This window comes from Mytilus edulis, chromosome 10 (genome assembly GCF_963676685.1).
Source record: "Mytilus edulis chromosome 10, xbMytEdul2.2, whole genome shotgun sequence".
In the NCBI taxonomy this organism is placed as follows: Eukaryota; Metazoa; Mollusca; class Bivalvia; order Mytilida; family Mytilidae; genus Mytilus; species Mytilus edulis.
The window spans coordinates 43,146,059-43,172,483 of record NC_092353.1 but is presented as its reverse complement, the minus strand read 5'-3'; the positions used below and the strand labels follow the sequence as shown (position 1 = coordinate 43,172,483).

The 26,425-nt window shown below is 31.6% G+C and overlaps 1 protein-coding gene across 2 annotated transcripts in view; it reads right to left on the bottom strand.

Annotated features, from left to right (window-relative positions):
• Nucleotides 1-26,425, bottom strand: part of LOC139491223 (protein eva-1-like) — a 65,089-nt gene that overhangs the window by 5,512 nt on the left and 33,152 nt on the right. Inside the window, exons 1-4 of one of the 2 annotated variants that reach the window (XM_071278700.1) lie at nt 14,143-16,236; nt 8,657-8,780; nt 4,737-4,883; nt 2,651-2,794 (exon numbers count right to left, since the gene is read on the bottom strand). In XM_071278700.1, coding sequence (XP_071134801.1) covers nt 2,651-2,794; nt 4,737-4,883; nt 8,657-8,780; nt 14,143-14,202 — 475 coding nt within the window. In that variant the 5' untranslated portion in view covers nt 14,203-16,236. Of the gene's footprint in view, nt 1-2,650; nt 2,795-4,736; nt 4,884-8,656; nt 8,781-14,142; nt 16,237-26,425 lie in introns of those variants that run through there. The other variant, XM_071278699.1, reaches the window with a different exon arrangement.

Here is a 26,425-nt window from a genome sequence, read left to right as displayed (position 1 = left end):
TTCCATTATTAATATACACTGTCATGTCATCAAAGGAAATCATTTCATTGAAAAAATAGATAGGATGATTATCACAATGGAATGGGATTCCCGTTCAAACAGTAAAATAGATTAACCCTTCAATACTCAAGGCAAAAACACACACACACAGATTCTTTCTCTACAAATGGAGGTCATGTATGGGTTTAACCACTTGAAATATTACACCTTTTAAAGATGTCAAGACATATGTACACTGTCTGATTGTATCAGTGCTGTTGATAGCCATCTTTCATTGAGCTCAACAGATCATGTGCATCACTCTGCAGGCAGTGTAACTCCATCTTGTTAAATACATGTCTGCCATAAAAGTGTCAGATGAAGTAAATAGTTGTTTACAAAATAACTGTAGGTTATATGATGTACCAAACAGATGTGGGATCAGCTTGTTATCACTTCAATGGTGTTTGACCAGTGAAAACCTCCCACATAAATTGTCAAAACACAAAGATTGCTTTTTTTTCCCTTAAAAAGTTTATGTGAAAATTTATATTTACAAAATATTTCAAACATGTATACAAACTATTTTATATCATTTTGTTGCAAATGTCCATATGGCCATTTCAGGGGCGGATCCAGCCATTTTAAAAAGGGGGGGGTTCCTAACCCAGGACAAAGGGGGGGGGGGGGGGTTGTTCCAATCACATGTTCCCATTCAAATACATTAATCGTCAAAAAAAAAGAGGGGTTCCAACCCCCGGAACCCCCCCCTCTGGATCTGCGCCTGCATTTTGTTAGCATCATTTTAATTTGAAAAATTTCATATCAGATACATATATGATTTAATCACATGAGTCAAGTAAAGTCAAGTGTTTCTCATTTCTCGTTTTTTATTTAGATTAGACCTTTCGTTGGTTTTTATGTTTGAATGGTTTGATGCTAGTCATTTTTGTGGCCCTTTATAGCTTGCTGTTTGGTGTGAGCAAAGGCTCCATGTCGAAGGCTGTACTTTGACCTATAATGGTTTACTTATATAAATTGCAACTTATGGATAGAGAGTATTGTCTAATTGGCACTCATACCACATCTTCTTATATCTATTGAAATTTTAGTGACCTATTCCAGTAATTTATCCCTACAACTGAATTAATAGTACTTGTGCTTTGCATAAAACCTTTTGCAGATCTTTATAGGTCGTATTATTGTTTTGTGTTGTTTGGATGTCTAAATCACACACACCCTATTTCTGTTTGTTTTTAAATTCATGGGTGTACCATTTTAGAAGGTTATTCCTGTTTTTCGTAATTGTGAATCACACTTTTCTGGCCTGTACTTTAATATTTGTTTTCCATTCTGAATCATACAAATAAACATTGTATTCTGATAAATTATGATGAAATGCAAATATAAAGTGCAAAATTATACTGATAATTTTTTATGTACTTTGAGTTGAAAAAAAATAATTCGTCAACAACATCTCAAACTTCTCAAGGAAAACTGAACTCCAATCAATCAACTACGATTCACATTTTCCCCATACAAATCATTTAAAGATATGTTTGCTTTGATGTTGTTGGAATTTTAATATAAAACATTTAAATCAGGTAATACGGTACAAGTATTAAATATTTCATAATCCGTCCATTGGTTTCACCTGAGGTGATTTTTATGTAAGGAAATTATCATCTTGAGGGTATTCTTTTTACATACTCTAGTATTCTGAAGATCATCAGGAAATAGTTATATAGTGGGATGCTAATTAACTCAATTTTACATATGCTCAATCAAACGTTTGGATATTAAATCTAATATATTCAACAGCATGACTTAAAATGAATGTATAAGTAAAGAATATCAACTTGTATCTTCACAATATGCAAATAGTATTAGAAGTGCAAAAGGAAACATATTACTTGTGAACTATGTCATATTTTACTATCTAGACTTTTGTGTTATATGAAATGTTTGAGTCAACACCTAATGTTATGTTTTCTGATTAAGATCATTTCTGAATAAGTTTAACATTCATATTTACATTTTAGTTAACCAGTAATTGAAGTCAATATGTGCCTTTACCTTATTTAAAAGTGTTTGATTTCAATACAAAATTACTTGAAAAGTTACATATTGGGTCACCTTTTTTTTAAGAAACCAGGAATCTGCCAAATATTCAAACCATGAATATTATCACTATTTTAATGCCTTCACTTTTTAAGCATCAAACAATCTATAAAATTGAGAATGATATTCTTTAAGTCAAAATAGTTGACTTGTTCCATTATGGATTGGTATTTTTTTAAACCAATTACAGTGATTACTGGTATATCTTGTATTACATATGTATAACATATCACAAGTATAAGATATAGATAGGTATTTTTGTACACCCTGATTATTACATACCACATGTATATTAAAGATATAGATAGGTATTTTTGTACACCCTGATTATTACATACCACATGTATATTAAAGATATAGATAGGTATTTTTGTACACCCTGATTATTACATACCACATGTATAAGATATAGATAGGTATTTTTGTACACCCTGATTATTACATACCACATGTAAAAGATATAGATAGGTATTTTTGTACACCCTGATTATTACATACCACAAGTATAAGATAAAGATAGTTTTTTTTGTACACCCTGTTTATCACATACCACATGTATAAGATATAGATAGGTATTTTTGTACTCCTGGAGGACATGGGTTACCAAACACATATTCCTCAGCCTCTATCACACAATGGTTACGGCCATGACATCTTTTCATAACTTCTTCCGTAGCAGTAGCTGATTTACAATCTGCAAATAAAAAGTTTTTTAAAGTGGTTTATTTTTACAAAATTATATATAGATAGGAAATTTTGTCCTTCAATCTTAACTTTATGTTGTGGGTTTTGCTCAATGCTGATGGCTGTACAGGCTCCTGTATTTGCTAAATTAGAGTCATTTGTATGTTAATATATATATATATAGCTTTCTCATTGGCATTTAAACCACATCTCCTTGTTTTATATTAGTAGGATAAGGAAGTAGAAAATTGACCCTAAATAACGGTTTAGGTGTATTATGTTTACAAGCACAAATTAAGTTTGGCCGTGTGCCGATATTTATAACGTAAACAGTATTAGTCAAGATCAAAAATTTATTTCCTCATAAAACTTCTACATGAGAAACAAAAAAAGTGACTTCAATAAGCTTTGATAAATGATTATTGCCACTTAACTATATATACTATATCCATTCACAGCAAGATAAGCTTCCACAAATTCATTAATTGGACATTTTGTGAATAATTTATTAATCAGAAAAGCAAACATATATATCAACACTATATCATGAATTCAAGAATATATTATTATTAAAAGCTATTTATTGCACTGAAAAAAGATAACCTTTTTTATATAAAACTGACAATAATTTGACCCTCCATGATTTAACGTGTCAACAAGATTAACCTTGCAGTGTGACATTTTAAGAAATTAGTTATGAACATACTAAGATAATATCAAAACACATATCTAAATTGTTACGAAGTGATAAAATAAAAATGTCAACAATTTAAATGATCACAATATATTTTGTTTACATACACTTACAACTCAGTATCAGCCTTCACAGTATTTAGTTATCAGGCACCGAATTAATTAGTATGGGGGCATTTTTTAAAACTATTTATGTGAATATCACAAACAGAGCATTCTTCTACTTTTTTTGCTTAGTTTGTTGAAGATAAAATATATTGACATTATTATAAAATTTATACTTGTTTTTACGACCTTCAAAAAATCTTGAGACATCATAGGCTCCAATGAGATTGATTCTATCACCTGACAATCACCATCATCACAAATTTTACACTAAATATATTGGGACAACTAAAAAAAGATTTTTTGTGAAATACAATGTAGTATCAAGTTCAAAATACTGGCAAAAAAAATGTTAAAAGTTTAAAATTTAATATGCATAAAAATCGCCAATTTTGGAAAGGACTTCCTAATATTCAATGCAAAAAATGAACCCGGTTGTTTACATAAATTTTCAATATATCTTGAATAAATGTTTTTTCTGTGGTGATTTTTCCGTGCAGTTTTTTTAGATCTTAAAAAAACATTATTGCTGTTGAATTCAGATTGAAAACAAATGTTCTGTTTTTCTGACCTGAAAAATGACTGAGCTGTTTTATTTGGAATTTTGGGTATTTTCTGTCTGAGTAAAAAAGAAAGTAAGAGTTTGTAAGATATTGGTTGAGTTAAGGCCTTGCAGTAAAAAAAATCAGGTGTACGATTATTCTACTCAGACTCAAGATTCAACCAACCAAAATACTCATGAACACTTTTTGTACACCAAGCACTGATGGTTTTATGAATAAAGGCCTTGATTTCAGATAGTCAAGAACTCTTATAAGTGGGTCTCATTGGGGTCTAAGCGTGATGGGGGATTTTGGCCAATTTTTTTTAAGCATGACACATGAAAGTCCAATAATTAAGCGTGAAAACAGGAAACAAAGTCTGGCGGTACACGGGAAATTACATGCGCTATTATGGCAACGAGAAGTGGGATACAGGTTTCTCATTAAACTATAAGCGGGATCTGGGAACAGACACCCCCCACACAATGAGACCCCCTTATAAAGCAAGGCAACATCAATTAATTTTTGACCTTAATGTAGGTTTATTTTTGTTTAAGTGGAGAAAAATATAACTTTTGTGAGATTTTGTTGACAAGAAATATGGATAATTACCTGCATAGCCAATACCATTTTTTAAACACTTTGGTGTATTTGTTGTAGCTCTACCAAATAACACTGAGTAGATTGCAATTCTTTGAGATCTTTCACAACGAATATTTATCTGTTGGTTTTCACACACTGTTATGTTCTTAAAATCACCTGAAAAGAAATGAGAAATTGAATTGGCATACATGTATTTTTCATTCAATATGTTGAAATTTTGTTCAGAGAATTGCTGATACATCTATATATATTTTATAGAGTTTTCTCTGACTAGATATAAATAAGTAATTGCAAATCAAATAATCCATATAGATTCAAATGGTTTCCAATTAAACAGGTTTGTTATTTTCAAGACAGTACTTTATACAGGGGATCAGTGTTTTCAATTTATACAGATCGGCATTCCTTTACTTGGAACCCTCCCTGTTTTTTTTTTTGGATGATCAATGCATTTGAATTGGGACATATTAGTTGAAACCCCTCCATTTATCCTGGGGAGGGACCCCCCATTTCCCCTTTTTAAAATGGCTGGATCCACCCCTGGTTATATTATTCATGGATGCTATTTTGAAAAGTGTTATGATCTCTTAATATTCTCAATGTTGAAAAGGGAAAACTTCAGACACCTATTAGGTTGTTGCCTTTGGATGTGATAATTTTTTAAAAAGTATACACGAAAACATGTCCATTAAAAAACCACCTGTGTAAAGAAAACCTGCTACAAGAATACACTTTAAACACTAATCTTCAAGAATTTTCAACATGTTACCAGTACCCCTCTTTGTAGTGGTTTGATAAGTAGCTCTTCAAATTGACAGATGTAAAATACAAACAATTTAGTGAAGCACAAAATTTGTCTAATTATGAAGAGAGAGAAAGGATTTGATTTCATTAAGAGGGTAAAACAGCTTGTAAGGAGTTATCTCCCCTGAAATGAATTCATATAACATTGTTATCATCAACAAAGAACCAGCATATAATGATCTATAATAGTCTCTTATGACTGTTGATGAATTCATCCATTACTGTTAATTACGCTGCCATTATTGAATGCAATTACTAAGAAGTATCAACTTCAAAAAGAGGAATTTCTTGCTTTTTCAATATTCGATAATCGTATAAAAAAATCAGTTTGGACCTTTCATGTCCAGTGTGAACTGATAATTTATCCTCTGTTTATGCACCATTTCCGTAACCATTAAATTTTCATCTTCACTATTAAAAATGAAATGATTCTCTGTGAAATGGCCGACAGATGGTAGAAGATTCATTAAATGATTGTATTATGCAATAAAATATTTTACAATCGTTCTACCACTAAAAGATCAAATATATTCAAATTTGATGATTCTTCTGTTAACTCTTTAAATCACTTACACCAGAATGCTGTTTGTTGTGTGTAAATCAAAGGCTTGCGTGTTATAAGCTAAGTAATAGTCAAAGAATTTCAAGATGGTGTATCACAGGCAATACACTTTGATGGTCTAACGAAAATGAAAGAGTGCTGAAAGAAGATCCATTATTTTTTATTTTTTCTCTATGTTATTTTAAACATAATTATTTATAGTGGATTGGGAAACAAGTTATTGCAACTTATATTAATCCCTTTCCATTTTGCAGGTTCGGATGCAGCCTTGTAGCGGCACTAGCATGCTACAAGACAGAACTATATGTTCTCTTACCTATATATAGATATCAAAAAGTGAAACCAATATAGTAATTTTTACATAGTAGAAATCATAAAAAATATATAGAATTTACTTAATTCAAAAACAAAAACGCAACTTCTACATCTTATTGAGTTAAGAAGTACTACAGGCTTTAAGTGTATGTTCAAATAAAGTGTTTTTAGATCATTGATTTCATCACCTCATATTCCTTATATCTACCATGTCTACATTACATGTCTAGAATCTATTGAACTGCAAGTAATCGGTAATGGACATTAACAATAATGTTTTGAATGTTCCATACTTATCTTACCATTTATTAATGACAGATGTAAGTCAGAACTCAATATGTATGATAATATCATTACTTACATAAAATTACTCTGTCAATGGTGATGTATGAAACTTAACTGAACAAATCTATCAGTTTCTACTTGGAGTCAATTTGTAAACTGTTATGAGGGTGGAAAAGGGTTATTTTCGTGGAACGAGTTTTGCCATTTTAATTTCACGTGCAGCCGTGAAAAGGGTTTGTTATTTACCGTGTTCTGTGAAATCGGTAAAAAGATCGATGTGCAAGAAATTTTTAATTGTTTGTTCATCGTGAAATGGCAATTCTTCCGTGCAGATACCCCTCTGTTATTATTGATAAGAGAGGCTAAAGATATCAAAGGGACATTCAAACTCAAAGGTCGTAAATAAACTGACAACGCCATAGATTTAAAAGAAAAAGACCAACAACAGGCTATTATTTGAACTTGGAATTATTTTTAATTATGGAATTTGCATAATTTCTTGTGCTTGAAATTTTTAATAGATTCCGTGTTTATTTGGTATTATAATGTTTTGAGCTGTTCATAACACTTTCTATACAATTCATTTTGTATAGATAGTGATGTGCGCGGCACAGTGCATTCTATTGAAAATGTACTATCTTCTTTGTAATAGAAAGTGTTGTGCACAGCACAGAACATTAAAGTATAGAATAAACATGGAAGTTATTAAAAAAAATTTCAAACCAAGAAATTATGTAAATTCCATAATTGATAATAATTCCAAATTCAAATAATAGCCTGTTCAACAGACAAACAACAGTACACAAAACACTACATAGAAAACCTAAGACTGAGCAACATGAAATTCACCAAAAAACAGGTGAAATCTGAGGTACTGCAAATGGTAAGCAGATCCTACTCCTTATGTGGCACCCCTCGTATCACTCATGTAAGTACAACCCCAGTGATAAGTATAATTTGATAGGATTCATTCAGAGAACACCCAACAGGATTGCAGTTTCCAAATTGTAGTTGGAAATATTCAAATTTCAAAACAAACCCAGACCTAACCACTAGAACTTCACATTGTTCAATCACCCATGAAAATTAGGTCCAGGTCAAATGAATCTTGCAAGACCTAAAGATATCCCCTCCATCCTCCACTTCTTTTTTAACTCCCAAGATTAAAAAGAATTAAAGTGTTTTTTTTAATGTGTTGAAATGTTACTACAGTGTTATTTATGATTGAAATCCAGGGAAAATCATTTAAAGGATCAAGGTATAATACAGATACAAAATGTAGCACATTATCAATTATCCATGAAAATAAGGTCATTGTAAGATAAACTGTCAAACTGATACACATGTACACCTTACAATTATCTTTCCTATAAATGTTGACCAATTAATCCTGAAAAAAATCCAGGTTAGATGAATGATATTGATTCAAAATGCACACCTTACAATCAGTCTAAATACCAAATGCAGCTGAACCATTTCTTAAATCATCCGAAAAATGGAACTTATCACAGAAACTTAAGGTTGATCACTGAATCATGAAACTCCAGCCAAGGACAAAGTATATGAGACAGACAGTAAGCGAAGACCACATAAGGCATCTGTATAACCATGATAGCAGATATGAATATGGCAGTTCAAGGATATGGTTTTTAGTTGAATGTGTCATGTGAGTTCCATCACCACATCACCAAAATATAGGCATTGACACTTTCAGCACGTGTTGAGCAATGCACAAAATATTAGGGAAATGAATATCTAATAAGATGGTCACCCCTCCTCAGTCGTATGGAAATCAAGATTACGTACTTACAGAACATAAATTATTTCTATACTACCCTACAGAATGACGATTTTGAAAGTGCTGGAAATACACAATTCCAGAAATGACGTATTATCAAGCTTTTCTAAATATGAAATATGGAGCTTTATACACTGATCTATTGCTGCACCTATGTATACTTACTAGGACTACACTTATATTTGACCTTTAAATACTTTGAGGTGAAAGCACATGGATCTTGGCGAAAAGTTGAGGTACTGGCTAGAACTTGGCAACTCTGTTTGTTCTGACAGGCATCAAATAAAACCTGGAAAAAGGAAACAATGTTAATAAGACATATAGCTTGATGATTTTTATAAAAAAAATATATATGGGGTATACGTCAACGAGATAGTAACCTAACAAGAAAGGTAAACCAATGAAATCTAGAGGGCAACATATTCTTTTATAAACAGCCTTAATATGTACAAACACATGGAGGGCCTTGTTGGCCAAGTGGTCTAAGTAGTTTATCTACTGTATCACTGAGATTGTGATTTCGAACCCTGCACATGGCAGATGTGTGTAACTCGGTGTGACTCCGATCTTAATTCACTAGGAATGTCACTTTTCTGGGCTCCACCAATAAAAATTGACTGCAACAATATATATATCTATATAGTACTGCAGTGCTGTTAAACAGCAATAAATCCATACAACATGTCAAGCTTTAAATTTTCTCTAAAAGGTATGAATAAATTAAAAAGATAGTATCAAAGAGCATCCATATACACCAATTCTCACATCAAAATGATAAGCAAATAAAAAAACATTGAAATATGACATTAACCTATAGTCTATATTCTTTATTTTCAATACAATCTTTTTGATGTATACCAAAGAGCCATAACTACAGGGAACAACACTATTAGAGTCTACTACCTAATTAGGACATCAAAGTCAATGTTTCACCTGGTGGTATACCTTATTGAATAATTGACATACCTAGGGGACAGGTGAGATGATTGATCTTAAGGACTGTTGTCATACTTTACACTTAACTAGGGAGACTTCATTTATAATAGTTCTACTTTATCTTTATTGATAGGGGATAATAGCTACAGCTCATTTCTCCACTGTCTAATTTTCCCACTTATCTATAAAACCCTGATAATGGTTAAATTTATTGCTACAATTCAATGATTTAATATCAATTTTTGTCACTACTTGGCATTAAGAATAGAACATGTGTAAAAAGCCCTTGATGAATGCATTTCAAATCTAACAATGAAATGTTTTCTTAGAATTTATGCATTGCCCTGAAATGGTGCAGGACCCTCATGGGTAGACAAGGTCGTTAAATACCCCCTTAGTAGCAATAGAACATTTCTTCCTATGCCATTAAAATTAACAAACCTTTCCCCTCTAAAATAACACCAAACAAAAATCAACACTACTTTTGAAGTCACCTTTTAAACATATTCAATTGTCAAAGAATTGTTACTTAGGCGACACTTTCATCTTTAACATTGATTAATTGTGTGTCTCCACCCATTTCAAAAATGTACACAGACTTGAGTCACAAATATTTGGCCAATAAAAAGACAAACAGATATTTTTTAATCACAGATAAAAGGAATATTTTATATTTTTAGGAGAAAATTATCTTTGTTTATTTATTCAATGTTCTAGTAAGAGTCAATTTAACTTGAACAAAACTTCTGGAAACTGTTGTAAAGTCTTGCACAAAAGTCAAACATTAAATTATTTAATTCGGTCGCTTTTCTATAATCACAGATGAGATACTTCAATGGCTCTAACATCCACAATCAACAAATAAAATTCCAAACCATAGGCCATCCAGGGGGCCCTGCCCCCCCCCCCTTTTTGTGGGAAAAATTTGGTTGATTATATAGGGAGTCACTGAAGCGTGGCTGGAGGTCCCACCCTTAGGTCCGTCAGCCCCACAAACATGACTACAATTTACAACCAGTGTGGCACTAACTTGATGAATCCCATATTTCTATGTTCTTAAAGCAGTGGCTACTTTGTTTTTAACCTTCTTTACCAATTGAAAGAAGTATGGATAATAAGACTGACTGGCACCTATGGATTAGTGACAGTTTTGAGGAGGGTTCCAGGGTTGGAGCCTCCCCTTTTTTTTTGAAGATCAATGCATTTGAATTGGTAGTTGGTAACCCCTTTATCCTGGGTTGGGAACCCCCCTTTCCAAAATTTCTGGATCCACCCCTGGATTATTTATATATAGCACTACTTTCAACCACTGTTAAAATTGGTCTAGCTGAATACTAGATTGCTCTGTGAATAAACTTCAAACAGACTCCAATGCAATTCCTTTTCCTTCAAAGTGTATCTTCTTTTTTTAGCATATATAAGACCTAGTGTTAAGTTGTATATAGAATTACAGATGTAAGTGACTACACTTCACCAATTAGAATGCAATATAGAATTATCAGATATAGGAAGTGCAATAAAAAGCTAATAGTAAATAAATCATGTAATAACATCTGGATACAACATTCCTTTATTAGCTACTATGCAAGTATTTCTAACCAATTCACAGCTTCTAAATATCTAAGATCAATTGCATGAAACACTTTATTGATTAGTGATGCACCTAATATTTAGATTAGTGCAACAATACCAGATGAGTGTACATATATACATGTACCTGCATTTCTGATATGTACATAAATTAGTTTTGACGATAATTTATCTATTTTTTTTTCAGTCAAATTTGTTCGCTGCATGCTCTCATTTAAAAGTATAATTGAAATATTTCATTCAAATACAGGTTTGTCAAAGTCTGATTCACTGACATAATATTTTGATTCTTTGACAATGCAACAATGTTCCAGTGAAAAACAGCATTGATAAGTTGAAACTATATACCACAGAGAAAATAATATCTCATTGATAAAATTGAGAATGGAAATGTGGAATGTGTCAAAGAGACAACAACCAGATCAGAGAGCAGAAAACAGCTGAAGGCTAACAATGCGTTTTCAACACACCGAGAAAATCCCACACCCTGAGGAGCTGGCCCCTAAACAAAAATGTGATACCCCACAGAAAGGCCAACTTCTCCTTTTATTTATAGACAATACCTGACAAATGCAAAGTGGAAAAATTCCACAGTACTGCCTGATTATCTATAAATCATTGTCATTCTTAATAGGACAATATGCAACATAATTATTTCAAGCCAGATATAGAGCTTGACATATTGTATAGACAGCAGTCTATTGTTCAAGACAGACTTATAATAATGTCAACCTCTAGCTAGATATTGTATAGACAGCAGTCTATTGTTCAAGACAGACTTATAATAATGTCAACCTCTAGCTAGATATTGTATAGACAGCCGTCTTTCGTTGAAGACAGACCTCTAGATGACTTTTAGTTGTTCTTGTTGTTGTGTTGCTGTCTTCATGACACAAACTCATTTCCCTTGATTCATATATGTTTATCAAATATGAAAGTTAATCTGCCATTAAATAAATTTCATCAATTTAACATTGAAATGCATTCCTTGCATTAAATGCATTCACCCCAGGCTAAAAAATGCAATGGTAAATCGTCTCAACACAGCCTCATGTCTATGATTAAATCAAATGTAAACAAGTACTACAAAAATAAATATCTTATTAGCATGAAAAAGGCATACACAATTTCTAAAAGAAGGCAGACACAGTTAAACTGTCAAACATGTTACGAATTGTGACCCTGACTGTTTTTCGTACTATAATATGCATTTTAATAAGGAAGAAGACTCTTTCAAGCTGTTTCATGAGATATCCTGCCGACTTAAATAAACAGAAATCATGTGACTTAGTTGTGAGAAACATTCAAACTTTGTCATGGGTATTTCAAGAAATAACAAGCAGTTTCAGTTTCATTTCTTGAAATAATAAACCAAAAAGAGATCAAATTTATCTTTTTTTTTTAAATCTTATTTTTATTTGAATAAAATACGAATAAAATACTATCATTTTGATCATCTAAACAAATGTTAAGGTTTAAAGTAAGCAAAATTCCTCCTGTTAAAGGACATGATTACCACTGATGTATACTGGTTGATTGATACATTAGCAAATATAACAAATATGCCAGTAAATATACTTATAAATGCCATACTGTACATGCTGTATGGGTCCTAATATTTGATTTGATTTTCTGTGTTTTATATGCCACTTTTAAGCACTGCTGTTGGGCTATTTTGTGGTGCCAATTTTTATTGTTGGAGGAAGCAGAAGTGCCTGATAAGATAAGAAAACTGACAATCCTTGCCAATTGATATTGGAGTTGAGTGCACCCGCACGAGCGGGGTTGGTACTCACAACATCAGTGTTGACTGACTAGTGATTACAGTAGTAACTACTTAGACCACTTGGCCCTTTCGTCCTAAAAAAAAATCCAACCGCTGTCTCAGAAAATGCATTTACTAGTTAAGTAATTGGTACTCCAGGGAAATTTAAGGTTTATAAATATCAAAGATTTTGCAAATTAGCCTAGAATCATCTTTAATATGTTGTTATTAACATGATAAATAACCTTTTTGCACTTTTCACATATTTCTCTTCCTTGTACACAATTCCTGACATTTTACATGCTTTATCAGTCAGTAGTACAAAAGAAATGGACATTCTTATGTCAGAAACAATAGAAACTGACAAATTAGTCAGACTTCTAATTATCGCCACCAGCTGATCAACTGAGCCACAGTGCATTGATCATAGGGTCAATTTCTAATTTACAATTATCATTTCATTAGTGGTAATACTTTCACTTGTCAAGAGAATTCCTAAATAGATATCCAGTAGATACTAACCGATGTATGTATCTATCACTCAATACTGCCTTTGTAATAAGTATAATCATGATAATGGAGAGGAAAAATTTTCCATGAATTGGTAAGTATTCCCAAAATAGCGATATTCAGTCATTTTTTCGGTCAAACTTCGATTTTTTTTTTATTGTTTTTGCAATTGTGGGAAGTTTGTTGTTAGACAGTGGTTCAAATAGGCTATTTTCATTTACTCAAATAAAAACTGATAACTTGCTGTGTATTTTAGGAAAACACTTCCCGATTGGAAAGTATAACAGCTCCATTATATTCTCAACATTTGGGTCCATACATGTACATTTTTTACCACTGATAACAATAACAAACATATGTACAAAACAGATTGTAGCATTCAGTTAGTATTTTTTTTCACAAATTGCTTGGTTATAAATTTGTAATTAGTTTGACCCTTTTCAGCTAGGGTATGCCTATCAAAGGGAGATAATACAAATAACAGTAATTTATCAATTAGCAGGTAAGGGGGGACAATTTCATAAAATGCCTGCAGAAAGCCAGTTAAATTTGTGCAGTGAAAATTCATCTTAATTTCAAACAGACACCTGTTTAACAGCAAAAACTAAAGTGGTAGCTATTTACTGTCGCCTGCAAAAACATGGTAAATTATTACCAAGTGTGAATTCATTAAACAGATATTAATTTCATTTTCTGGAAAGAAATTTATTCCTGAATAGACAAGAAGAGATTAGATATTATTAATCATATTTGTACAGAAATGACTTAAAATCTGAAGTTATTTTGAACATACAACAAGCAAAGTTTTCATCAAGTCAATATTTACATTATCCATAACGGTCTTACATACCTGTATTATCAAGGTAAATACAAGTGATTTAAGGACATAATCGCAGATAACATCAACCATCCTTCTCCAACCACTCAACACCAGGGTGTCACTGATTATATATAAAATTCATTTACATGTTGTTTTTCAAATTTTCTCTCTAATTATAGTAACGTTCTATAAAAAGCTATGGGATACAATCCAAAAAATCGTAGTTGACTTAACATTATCTAACAGTGTCTCATTGTGCTGTATAATGTTGTTGATGAGTAGATAATAAGTGTTTATAATCTTGCACAACTTGAAGTTATCATATAGTGACTAAATCAGCACTCTACTATAAACATTTACTATAGAAAGGTTCCTCAGTTTATTTACATTTCATTCAGGTTATTCAGATCGGTGGATTTTCCCTTTGTCATAGAATCAATGACTTGTGTGCATACACCTTATAATTTTAAATCCAAACAAACTATTACAGAATTTGTAATGTTATGCCATTTATTGACAAGGATGCCTTTTCCACAATGAAAATAATCAATTAATGAATAATTTTGTTGCCTAGGATACCAAAGGTGAACAATTGTTTAAAAGATTGAAGAATTATACATTCTGCACGTGAAAATTCATAATAGATGATGAAAGATAAAAGACAAACTCCAATAATCAAATAAATAATGTATAAAACTGATACTTTGTTTCCTCCAAAATGATCGATTCCAAATTCCAATAATATTCCTAATTTAAAATACCAACGATAGCTGCAGTCAAGTTTCACAATTCCACTTTTAATATTTAGAATTCCCAAACTGCAACATTTAATTTGCTGTCTTTCCGATGAGACACAATGGGAATTAGATTTCTCAATGAAATTTCTGTGTAGAATGTTAATATTACGGAATTTCTCCAGACCCAAGTTGAGTCATAAAATTGTCACTTTTTACTCGCTCATTCAAACTCTGATTAATCTTTCTCTAAAACATTACATTTATTGATAGTTTGCATGCACAAGAAACTGTAAATGACTTGTGTAATTTGTCTAGCTTCCTGATCAAAAGCATTACACTAAGCAAGTAGTCAATTCCATTTACAATTCTTTACCAAGAAAAAAACCTAATTGCAGTGTAATATCCGAATGGTTGATTCCTAGAATGCAGAAACTATCAATAATTCCCACAATAACAGATCTGAATTACACAACTCTGAGAATGAATAAATCCAAATATCATGAACCTGTCTTATGGCTTCAACATGATATCACCGTTGCTGTCGATAGCATTTAATTTTCATGTTAATTATTTAGTTATATATCACTGATAAGTAAATCAAATTTAAATATAAGTGATTTATACACTGCAAATTATGGTTAAATAAAATTTGCCTTTAAGCAATATATCTAATTGTCCTGTCCTATGTCTACAATAGAAACCTCCTATACAAAATGTCTAGTATTTTTATCAATATCTAAATCCTCCTTTTTAATTACTAAGTTGTTTGTCTTTTGAACAGTATGTCACATACCCTAAAGGTTTTGACGATAATTACATCAACTTCAGTCTTCTATAATGATTCTAAAAGCCTAAGACACAATCAATTCATTCAAAACACAGATTTTCTATAAATATGATATCCCCTGTTAATTATTATTCCATGTGGACACAGTCTTGATAAGGATAATCTGTAAAGTACATACACATGGACACTATGTCCTCAGCACACACAGTCTAATCAGACCAGTCTCTAATGATCTGTAAAGTACATACATTTACACATGGACACTATGTCCTAGCACACAGTCTAATGACTCTAATCACACCAGGTCTCTAATGATAATTGGTTTCTCACATTTCTTAGATTAACATTGACCCATTGGTCTGTCCAGCCCTTATCACTTCCTGTCTATTCAAAAATCAATGTAGATCCATTCATAAAAACGATCAAACCATTTAAATAACTATTTTGTGTTCTATAGTGACAAAACTATCTGCTCCAAAAACAGTACAATGTAGGCGTGATCTGTGGACTGGATATCATATGAACTAAAGTCACTAAAGAACTGTACAAGGGAGTGTAATTAATTCAGTCTATAGTGCCATAGCTCAAAATTTAGTTAAATGGCTCCATTTGTTAAAAATATTTGTATTTTTGTGGTCACTCTCAGTGGGATAGTCATGTAAACCTTGGAAATACAATACAAAAACAGCTACTATTTGTATAAACCACAAAGGTCATATTATTAAAAACACTTGCATAAATTTAAATCAATAAACCCAAACACTTACAAAAAAAATTACAAAATGTATATGAAAATAAATATCAATTAAATTTTATACTCCCATAAATTTAAGTACAATTTTTTTCTTCCTTCAACATAACATCTTCAGCCTTCAAATAATCTAAATATATGTTACATTTTAATCACTTAATACCAGTTAGCTTATAATCAGAAGTGTTGAATAAACTGTAGATTGCAGGTGTTTGGGGATTTTTAAATGATCCGTTTTAAAAGTCAATATTTAAAGCCAAAGATATGAAGAATATGATATTTTTGTTTACATATTTTTATCAATATCCTTGTTTTTGTAGGATAAATCAGTTCTTTAATCTCTTGTTTTTGAAAACAAAAGCTGCACTTAATGACATGTTCAGCTCCTCCCTATTAGTTTTGTTCAAATTAATCTTTTGCTCCCTCCTTTACCCATGTGGGTTTTCCCAGAAGTCCAAATTGTCAATCCTAATAATTCCTCCTAATCTTCTCTGTCAATTCCAATGTTAGTTTTCCAAATGATTAAGATTCTGGTCAGCATGTAGAATTTCTCACTAATTCTTTTTTCCCTCCATCAATCAGTTGTTTGACAGGAACTGATTAATTACAAGTAATCAAATCTTAGATATATGTGTGGCAAGTACAATAAAGCATGTTCCAATTATAACAAAACCATGAAGGCTGCTAATTATCAATGAAGTTTTGAGCTTCCATTGGATTTCAATATAAAACATGTGAAACTTGAATTTCCAGCATAAAAGAAAGTGTATTGAAAAAGCCACATTTTTCAGAAAGAAGCCAACAAGCTTTGCCATTCAACATTACTAAGCTAATGATCAAATTCTTTATTATTACTCTGAACCTTACAGCTCATCAGTGTTTTCAAATGATTACTTTGGAAGTTTCAGAATGGGGGGGGGGGGGGCAATAATGTTCACTGTTGCCTCAGATGGGCTAATGAAGATTAAAAAAATATCAGATTTTTTTTCTATCAATTCATTATGGGTCACATTCAGTTGACTGTGCTGACCATTAATTTTAAGGTAAAGTTATGCAATCGAATATTCTCTGATATATTCTCTGATATAATTAAACAGGTCAAAGAGTTCATCTTTTCAACCTTCAGGTGAAAACATTGTACATAACTCAATCAAACAGAAGCCAAACACATGGCTTTAGTACTTAAAACTCCTATCTAACAATGTCCCTCCCTTTGGTCCCACCCTTAGGTCCGTCAGCCCCACAAACATGACTACAATTTACAACCAGTGTGGCACTAACTTGATGAATCCCATATTTCTATGTTCTTAAAGCAGTGGCTACTTTGTTTTTAACCTTCTTTACCAATTGAAAGAAGTATGGATAATAAGACTGACTGGCACCTATGGATTAGTGACAGTTTTGAGGAGGGTTCCAGGGTTGGAGCCTCCCCTTTTTTTTTGAAGATCAATGCATTTGAATTGGTAGTTGGTAACCCCTTTATCCTGGGTTGGGAACCCCCCTTTCCAAAATTTCTGGATCCACCCCTGGATTATTTATATATAGCACTACTTTCAACCACTGTTAAAATTGGTCTAGCTGAATACTAGATTGCTCTGTGAATAAACTTCAAACAGACTCCAATGCAATTCCTTTTCCTTCAAAGTGTATCTTCTTTTTTTAGCATATATAAGACCTAGTGTTAAGTTGTATATAGAATTACAGATGTAAGTGACTACACTTCACCAATTAGAATGCAATATAGAATTATCAGATATAGGAAGTGCAATAAAAAGCTAATAGTAAATAAATCATGTAATAACATCTGGATACAACATTCCTTTATTAGCTACTATGCAAGTATTTCTAACCAATTCACAGCTTCTAAATATCTAAGATCAATTGCATGAAACACTTTATTGATTAGTGATGCACCTAATATTTAGATTAGTGCAACAATACCAGATGAGTGTACATATATACATGTACCTGCATTTCTGATATGTACATAAATTAGTTTTGACGATAATTTATCTATTTTTTTTTCAGTCAAATTTGTTCGCTGCATGCTCTCATTTAAAAGTATAATTGAAATATTTCATTCAAATACAGGTTTGTCAAAGTCTGATTCACTGACATAATATTTTGATTCTTTGACAATGCAACAATGTTCCAGTGAAAAACAGCATTGATAAGTTGAAACTATATACCACAGAGAAAATAATATCTCATTGATAAAATTGAGAATGGAAATGTGGAATGTGTCAAAGAGACAACAACCAGATCAGAGAGCAGAAAACAGCTGAAGGCTAACAATGCGTTTTCAACACACCGAGAAAATCCCACACCCTGAGGAGCTGGCCCCTAAACAAAAATGTGATACCCCACAGAAAGGCCAACTTCTCCTTTTATTTATAGACAATACCTGACAAATGCAAAGTGGAAAAATTCCACAGTACTGCCTGATTATCTATAAATCATTGTCATTCTTAATAGGACAATATGCAACATAATTATTTCAAGCCAGATATAGAGCTTGACATATTGTATAGACAGCAGTCTATTGTTCAAGACAGACTTATAATAATGTCAACCTCTAGCTAGATATTGTATAGACAGCAGTCTATTGTTCAAGACAGACTTATAATAATGTCAACCTCTAGCTAGATATTGTATAGACAGCCGTCTTTCGTTGAAGACAGACCTCTAGATGACTTTTAGTTGTTCTTGTTGTTGTGTTGCTGTCTTCATGACACAAACTCATTTCCCTTGATTCATATATGTTTATCAAATATGAAAGTTAATCTGCCATTAAATAAATTTCATCAATTTAACATTGAAATGCATTCCTTGCATTAAATGCATTCACCCCAGGCTAAAAAATGCAATGGTAAATCGTCTCAACACAGCCTCATGTCTATGATTAAATCAAATGTAAACAAGTACTACAAAAATAAATATCTTATTAGCATGAAAAAGGCATACACAATTTCTAAAAGAAGGCAGACACAGTTAAACTGTCAAACATGTTACGAATTGTGACCCTGACTGTTTTTCGTACTATAATATGCATTTTAATAAGGAAGAAGACTCTTTCAAGCTGTTTCATGAGATATCCTGCCGACTTAAATAAACAGAAATCATGTGACTTAGTTGTGAGAAACATTCAAACTTTGTCATGGGTATTTCAAGAAATAACAAGCAGTTTCAGTTTCATTTCTTGAAATAATAAACCAAAAAGAGATCAAATTTATCTTTTTTTTTTAAATCTTATTTTTATTTGAATAAAATACGAATAAAATACTATCATTTTGATCATCTAAACAAATGTTAAGGTTTAAAGTAAGCAAAATTCCTCCTGTTAAAGGACATGATTACCACTGATGTATACTGGTTGATTGATACATTAGCAAATATAACAAATATGCCAGTAAATATACTTATAAATGCCATACTGTACATGCTGTATGGGTCCTAATATTTGATTTGATTTTCTGTGTTTTATATGCCACTTTTAAGCACTGCTGTTGGGCTATTTTGTGGTGCCAATTTTTATTGTTGGAGGAAGCAGAAGTGCCTGATAAGATAAGAAAACTGACAATCCTTGCCAATTGATATTGGAGTTGAGTGCACCCGCACGAGCGGGGTTGGTACTCACAACATCAGTGTTGACTGACTAGTGATTACAGTAGTAACTACTTAGACCACTTGGCCCTTTCGTCCTAAAAAAAAATCCAACCGCTGTCTCAGAAAATGCATTTACTAGTTAAGTAATTGGTACTCCAGGGAAATTTAAGGTTTATAAATATCAAAGATTTTGCAAATTAGCCTAGAATCATCTTTAATATGTTGTTATTAACATGATAAATAACCTTTTTGCACTTTTCACATATTTCTCTTCCTTGTACACAATTCCTGACATTTTACATGCTTTATCAGTCAGTAGTACAAAAGAAATGGACATTCTTATGTCAGAAACAATAGAAACTGACAAATTAGTCAGACTTCTAATTATCGCCACCAGCTGATCAACTGAGCCACAGTGCATTGATCATAGGGTCAATTTCTAATTTACAATTATCATTTCATTAGTGGTAATACTTTCACTTGTCAAGAGAATTCCTAAATAGATATCCAGTAGATACTAACCGATGTATGTATCTATCACTCAATACTGCCTTTGTAATAAGTATAATCATGATAATGGAGAGGAAAAATTTTCCATGAATTGGTAAGTATTCCCAAAATAGCGATATTCAGTCATTTTTTCGGTCAAACTTCGATTTTTTTTTTATTGTTTTTGCAATTGTGGGAAGTTTGTTGTTAGACAGTGGTTCAAATAGGCTATTTTCATTTACTCAAATAAAAACTGATAACTTGCTGTGTATTTTAGGAAAACACTTCCCGATTGGAAAGTATAACAGCTCCATTATATTCTCAACATTTGGGTCCATACATGTACATTTTTTACCACTGATAACAATAACAAACATATGTACAAAACAGATTGTAGCATTCAGTTAGTATTTTTTTTCACAAATTGCTTGGTTATAAATTTGTAATTAGTTTGACCCTTTTCAGCTAGGGTATGCCTATCAAAGGGAGATAATACAAATAACAGTAATTTATCAATTAGCAGGTAAGGGGGGACAATTTCATAAAATGCCTGCAGAAAGCCAGTTAAATTTGTGCAGTGAAAATTCATCTTAATTTCAAACAGACACCTGTTTAACAGCAAAAACTAAAGTGGTAGCTATTTACTGTCGCCTGCAAAAACATGGTAAATTATTACCAAGTGTGAATTCATTAAACAGATATTAATTTCATTTTCTGGAAAGAAATTTATTCCTGAATAGACAAGAAGAGATTAGATATTATTAATCATATTTGTACAGAAATGACTTAAAATCTGAAGTTATTTTGAACATACAACAAGCAAAGTTTTCATCAAGTCAATATTTACATTATCCATAACGGTCTTACATACCTGTATTATCAAGGTAAATACAAGTGATTTAAGGACATAATCGCAGATAACATCAACCATCCTTCTCCAACCACTCAACACCAGGGTGTCACTGATTATATATAAAATTCATTTACATGTTGTTTTTCAAATTTTCTCTCTAATTATAGTAACGTTCTATAAAAAGCTATGGGATACAATCCAAAAAATCGTAGTTGACTTAACATTATCTAACAGTGTCTCATTGTGCTGTATAATGTTGTTGATGAGTAGATAATAAGTGTTTATAATCTTGCACAACTTGAAGTTATCATATAGTGACTAAATCAGCACTCTACTATAAACATTTACTATAGAAAGGTTCCTCAGTTTATTTACATTTCATTCAGGTTATTCAGATCGGTGGATTTTCCCTTTGTCATAGAATCAATGACTTGTGTGCATACACCTTATAATTTTAAATCCAAACAAACTATTACAGAATTTGTAATGTTATGCCATTTATTGACAAGGATGCCTTTTCCACAATGAAAATAATCAATTAATGAATAATTTTGTTGCCTAGGATACCAAAGGTGAACAATTGTTTAAAAGATTGAAGAATTATACATTCTGCACGTGAAAATTCATAATAGATGATGAAAGATAAAAGACAAACTCCAATAATCAAATAAATAATGTATAAAACTGATACTTTGTTTCCTCCAAAATGATCGATTCCAAATTCCAATAATATTCCTAATTTAAAATACCAACGATAGCTGCAGTCAAGTTTCACAATTCCACTTTTAATATTTAGAATTCCCAAACTGCAACATTTAATTTGCTGTCTTTCCGATGAGACACAATGGGAATTAGATTTCTCAATGAAATTTCTGTGTAGAATGTTAATATTACGGAATTTCTCCAGACCCAAGTTGAGTCATAAAATTGTCACTTTTTACTCGCTCATTCAAACTCTGATTAATCTTTCTCTAAAACATTACATTTATTGATAGTTTGCATGCACAAGAAACTGTAAATGACTTGTGTAATTTGTCTAGCTTCCTGATCAAAAGCATTACACTAAGCAAGTAGTCAATTCCATTTACAATTCTTTACCAAGAAAAAAACCTAATTGCAGTGTAATATCCGAATGGTTGATTCCTAGAATGCAGAAACTATCAATAATTCCCACAATAACAGATCTGAATTACACAACTCTGAGAATGAATAAATCCAAATATCATGAACCTGTCTTATGGCTTCAACATGATATCACCGTTGCTGTCGATAGCATTTAATTTTCATGTTAATTATTTAGTTATATATCACTGATAAGTAAATCAAATTTAAATATAAGTGATTTATACACTGCAAATTATGGTTAAATAAAATTTGCCTTTAAGCAATATATCTAATTGTCCTGTCCTATGTCTACAATAGAAACCTCCTATACAAAATGTCTAGTATTTTTATCAATATCTAAATCCTCCTTTTTAATTACTAAGTTGTTTGTCTTTTGAACAGTATGTCACATACCCTAAAGGTTTTGACGATAATTACATCAACTTCAGTCTTCTATAATGATTCTAAAAGCCTAAGACACAATCAATTCATTCAAAACACAGATTTTCTATAAATATGATATCCCCTGTTAATTATTATTCCATGTGGACACAGTCTTGATAAGGATAATCTGTAAAGTACATACACATGGACACTATGTCCTCAGCACACACAGTCTAATCAGACCAGTCTCTAATGATCTGTAAAGTACATACATTTACACATGGACACTATGTCCTAGCACACAGTCTAATGACTCTAATCACACCAGGTCTCTAATGATAATTGGTTTCTCACATTTCTTAGATTAACATTGACCCATTGGTCTGTCCAGCCCTTATCACTTCCTGTCTATTCAAAAATCAATGTAGATCCATTCATAAAAACGATCAAACCATTTAAATAACTATTTTGTGTTCTATAGTGACAAAACTATCTGCTCCAAAAACAGTACAATGTAGGCGTGATCTGTGGACTGGATATCATATGAACTAAAGTCACTAAAGAACTGTACAAGGGAGTGTAATTAATTCAGTCTATAGTGCCATAGCTCAAAATTTAGTTAAATGGCTCCATTTGTTAAAAATATTTGTATTTTTGTGGTCACTCTCAGTGGGATAGTCATGTAAACCTTGGAAATACAATACAAAAACAGCTACTATTTGTATAAACCACAAAGGTCATATTATTAAAAACACTTGCATAAATTTAAATCAATAAACCCAAACACTTACAAAAAAAATTACAAAATGTATATGAAAATAAATATCAATTAAATTTTATACTCCCATAAATTTAAGTACAATTTTTTTCTTCCTTCAACATAACATCTTCAGCCTTCAAATAATCTAAATATATGTTACATTTTAATCACTTAATACCAGTTAGCTTATAATCAGAAGTGTTGAATAAACTGTAGATTGCAGGTGTTTGGGGATTTTTAAATGATCCGTTTTAAAAGTCAATATTTAAAGCCAAAGATATGAAGAATATGATATTTTTGTTTACATATTTTTATCAATATCCTTGTTTTTGTAGGATAAATCAGTTCTTTAATCTCTTGTTTTTGAAAACAAAAGCTGCACTTAATGACATGTTCAGCTCCTCCCTATTAGTTTTGTTCAAATTAATCTTTTGCTCCCTCCTTTACCCATGTGGGTTTTCCCAGAAGTCCAAATTGTCAATCCTAATAATTCCTCCTAATCTTCTCTGTCAATTCCAATGTTAGTTTTCCAAATGATTAAGATTCTGGTCAGCATGTAGAATTTCTCACTAATTCTTTTTTCCCTCCATCAATCAGTTGTTTGACAGGAACTGATTAATTACAAGTAATCAAATCTTAGATATATGTGTGGCAAGTACAATAAAGCATGTTCCAATTATAACAAAACCATGAAGGCTGCTAATTATCAATGAAGTTTTGAGCTTCCATTGGATTTCAATATAAAACATGTGAAACTTGAATTTCCAGCATAAAAGAAAGTGTATTGAAAAAGCCACATTTTTCAGAAAGAAGCCAACAAGCTTTGCCATTCAACATTACTAAGCTAATGATCAAATTCTTTATTATTACTCTGAACCTTACAGCTCATCAGTGTTTTCAAATGATTACTTTGGAAGTTTCAGAATGGGGGGGGGGGGGGGGGGGCAATAATGTTCACTGTTGCCTCAGATGGGCTAATGAAGATTAAAAAAATATCAGATTTTTTTTCTATCAATTCATTATGGGTCACATTCAGTTGACTGTGCTGACCATTAATTTTAAGGTAAAGTTATGCAATCGAATATTCTCTGATATATTCTCTGATATAATTAAACAGGTCAAAGAGTTCATCTTTTCAACCTTCAGGTGAAAACATTGTACATAACTCAATCAAACAGAAGCCAAACACATGGCTTTAGTACTTAAAACTCCTATCTAACAATGTCCCTCCCTTTTGTAAACAGGATATCTTAATTTTTATAACTAAGTGACCCCAAGGACCTTATCAAGGTCACCTTGTATCTACCTTAATCAACTTATTCATAGCTTAACCAATAATCAAAATTAATGGACTTATCAAAATTGATGTATAGGTAATTTATAGGTTTATCAAACTTCCTGTCATAGTTATATCAAAACCACTGATAAATGATATTTTGGCATTATGACTTAGTGCATACAGAATAACTAACAGTTTTCACTGATTCATTCTGACTTATAAAAGATAAGCAACATTAAAATTTTAAAAGATGGATTTGCATATTTTGCTAAATAGGAACATCTCAAAAAAAAGTTTTTAAAAGTTTCTCATAGCAATGTTACAGTTCAGTACTACTGTAAATTCAGAAATTATTGTGATGTTTTTATTTTTGGCAAAAAATGCAACAGGGTTATAATCACAATAATTTAAACATGCATTTTGTTGTAATTTTTTCATATGAATTAAACAGGATTTTTCTCAATATTGCAAATATTATGAATATAAAATTGCATTTTGGTCTAAAATCAAATAATTTATGATGCAGTAGTTTTTATAGTTGCTCATAGTAAAGTTACAGTTCAGCATTATAAAATCTTGATTTGATCCTTGTTAAACGAAATCCCCTCATTCATCTAAATTTACCTCTATCATTTGTTGTCTCAATAAATGCCTTATATTATATTTTATTTATAATGCAATTTAAATGAAAGAAGACATGAAGAATAGATCATGGAGACAGCAATCAAATGACATGACAAACTTAGATACATCAAAAGGTCAACATATCCATGTCTTCAGCAATAAAGACATGTGTCTATTCAATATGTAAAGCTGTAAGTCACTACAAGTCAATATGACATGTCAGACACAACATATACTTGATATAACCATGGAAGTATTATATTGACAGGAACTCCAACAAGCGGACTTCAAACGTTTATAGTGCGATGCCGCAAAATCGTTAAGTATCTGTTAATTAACTCGACATGTCTTATGGATGCATGGGTTCCAATCAAATTTTTGGAACCTCGTGAATGATCGTAATTACGGAACATACCGAAATAACCGGATGTGTACTTAATTGTCAAGGAAATGAATTTACCGACCATGTGAATGACAAATATGTCAGTTTTTACGGGTTTTGCTGCTTAAAAACAAATAAAAAGGAAAGAAACGAAATCTATTTTCACCAAATAAAAAAACAAAAACAAAAAAACTGAAGAGAAAAAATACCCACAAGCCATAAACATTTCATTTTAAGTTGCAATCAATTTTAAAATAGTAAGATTTTTATTCATGAGAAATCCGTTAGCTAGACACACGTAACTGTTATATACATGTTAGGCTTGAAAATCATAAAATACTCATGTAAAGTAAACGGAAAAGTTTTTATCAGTAATTATTATCAGGTTTTACTGCTAACTTTGACAAATATTTTAATGAAGTGTTTAATGAAAGAATTTCCAACAAAAATTTAATCCAAAAGTTGGCCCGTGGGAGGGGGGGGGATGGGGTTAAAGAGCTTTGATCCGAAAAAAATATCATATATTTTGATTTATTATTAACTGAAAGTCCAATGGC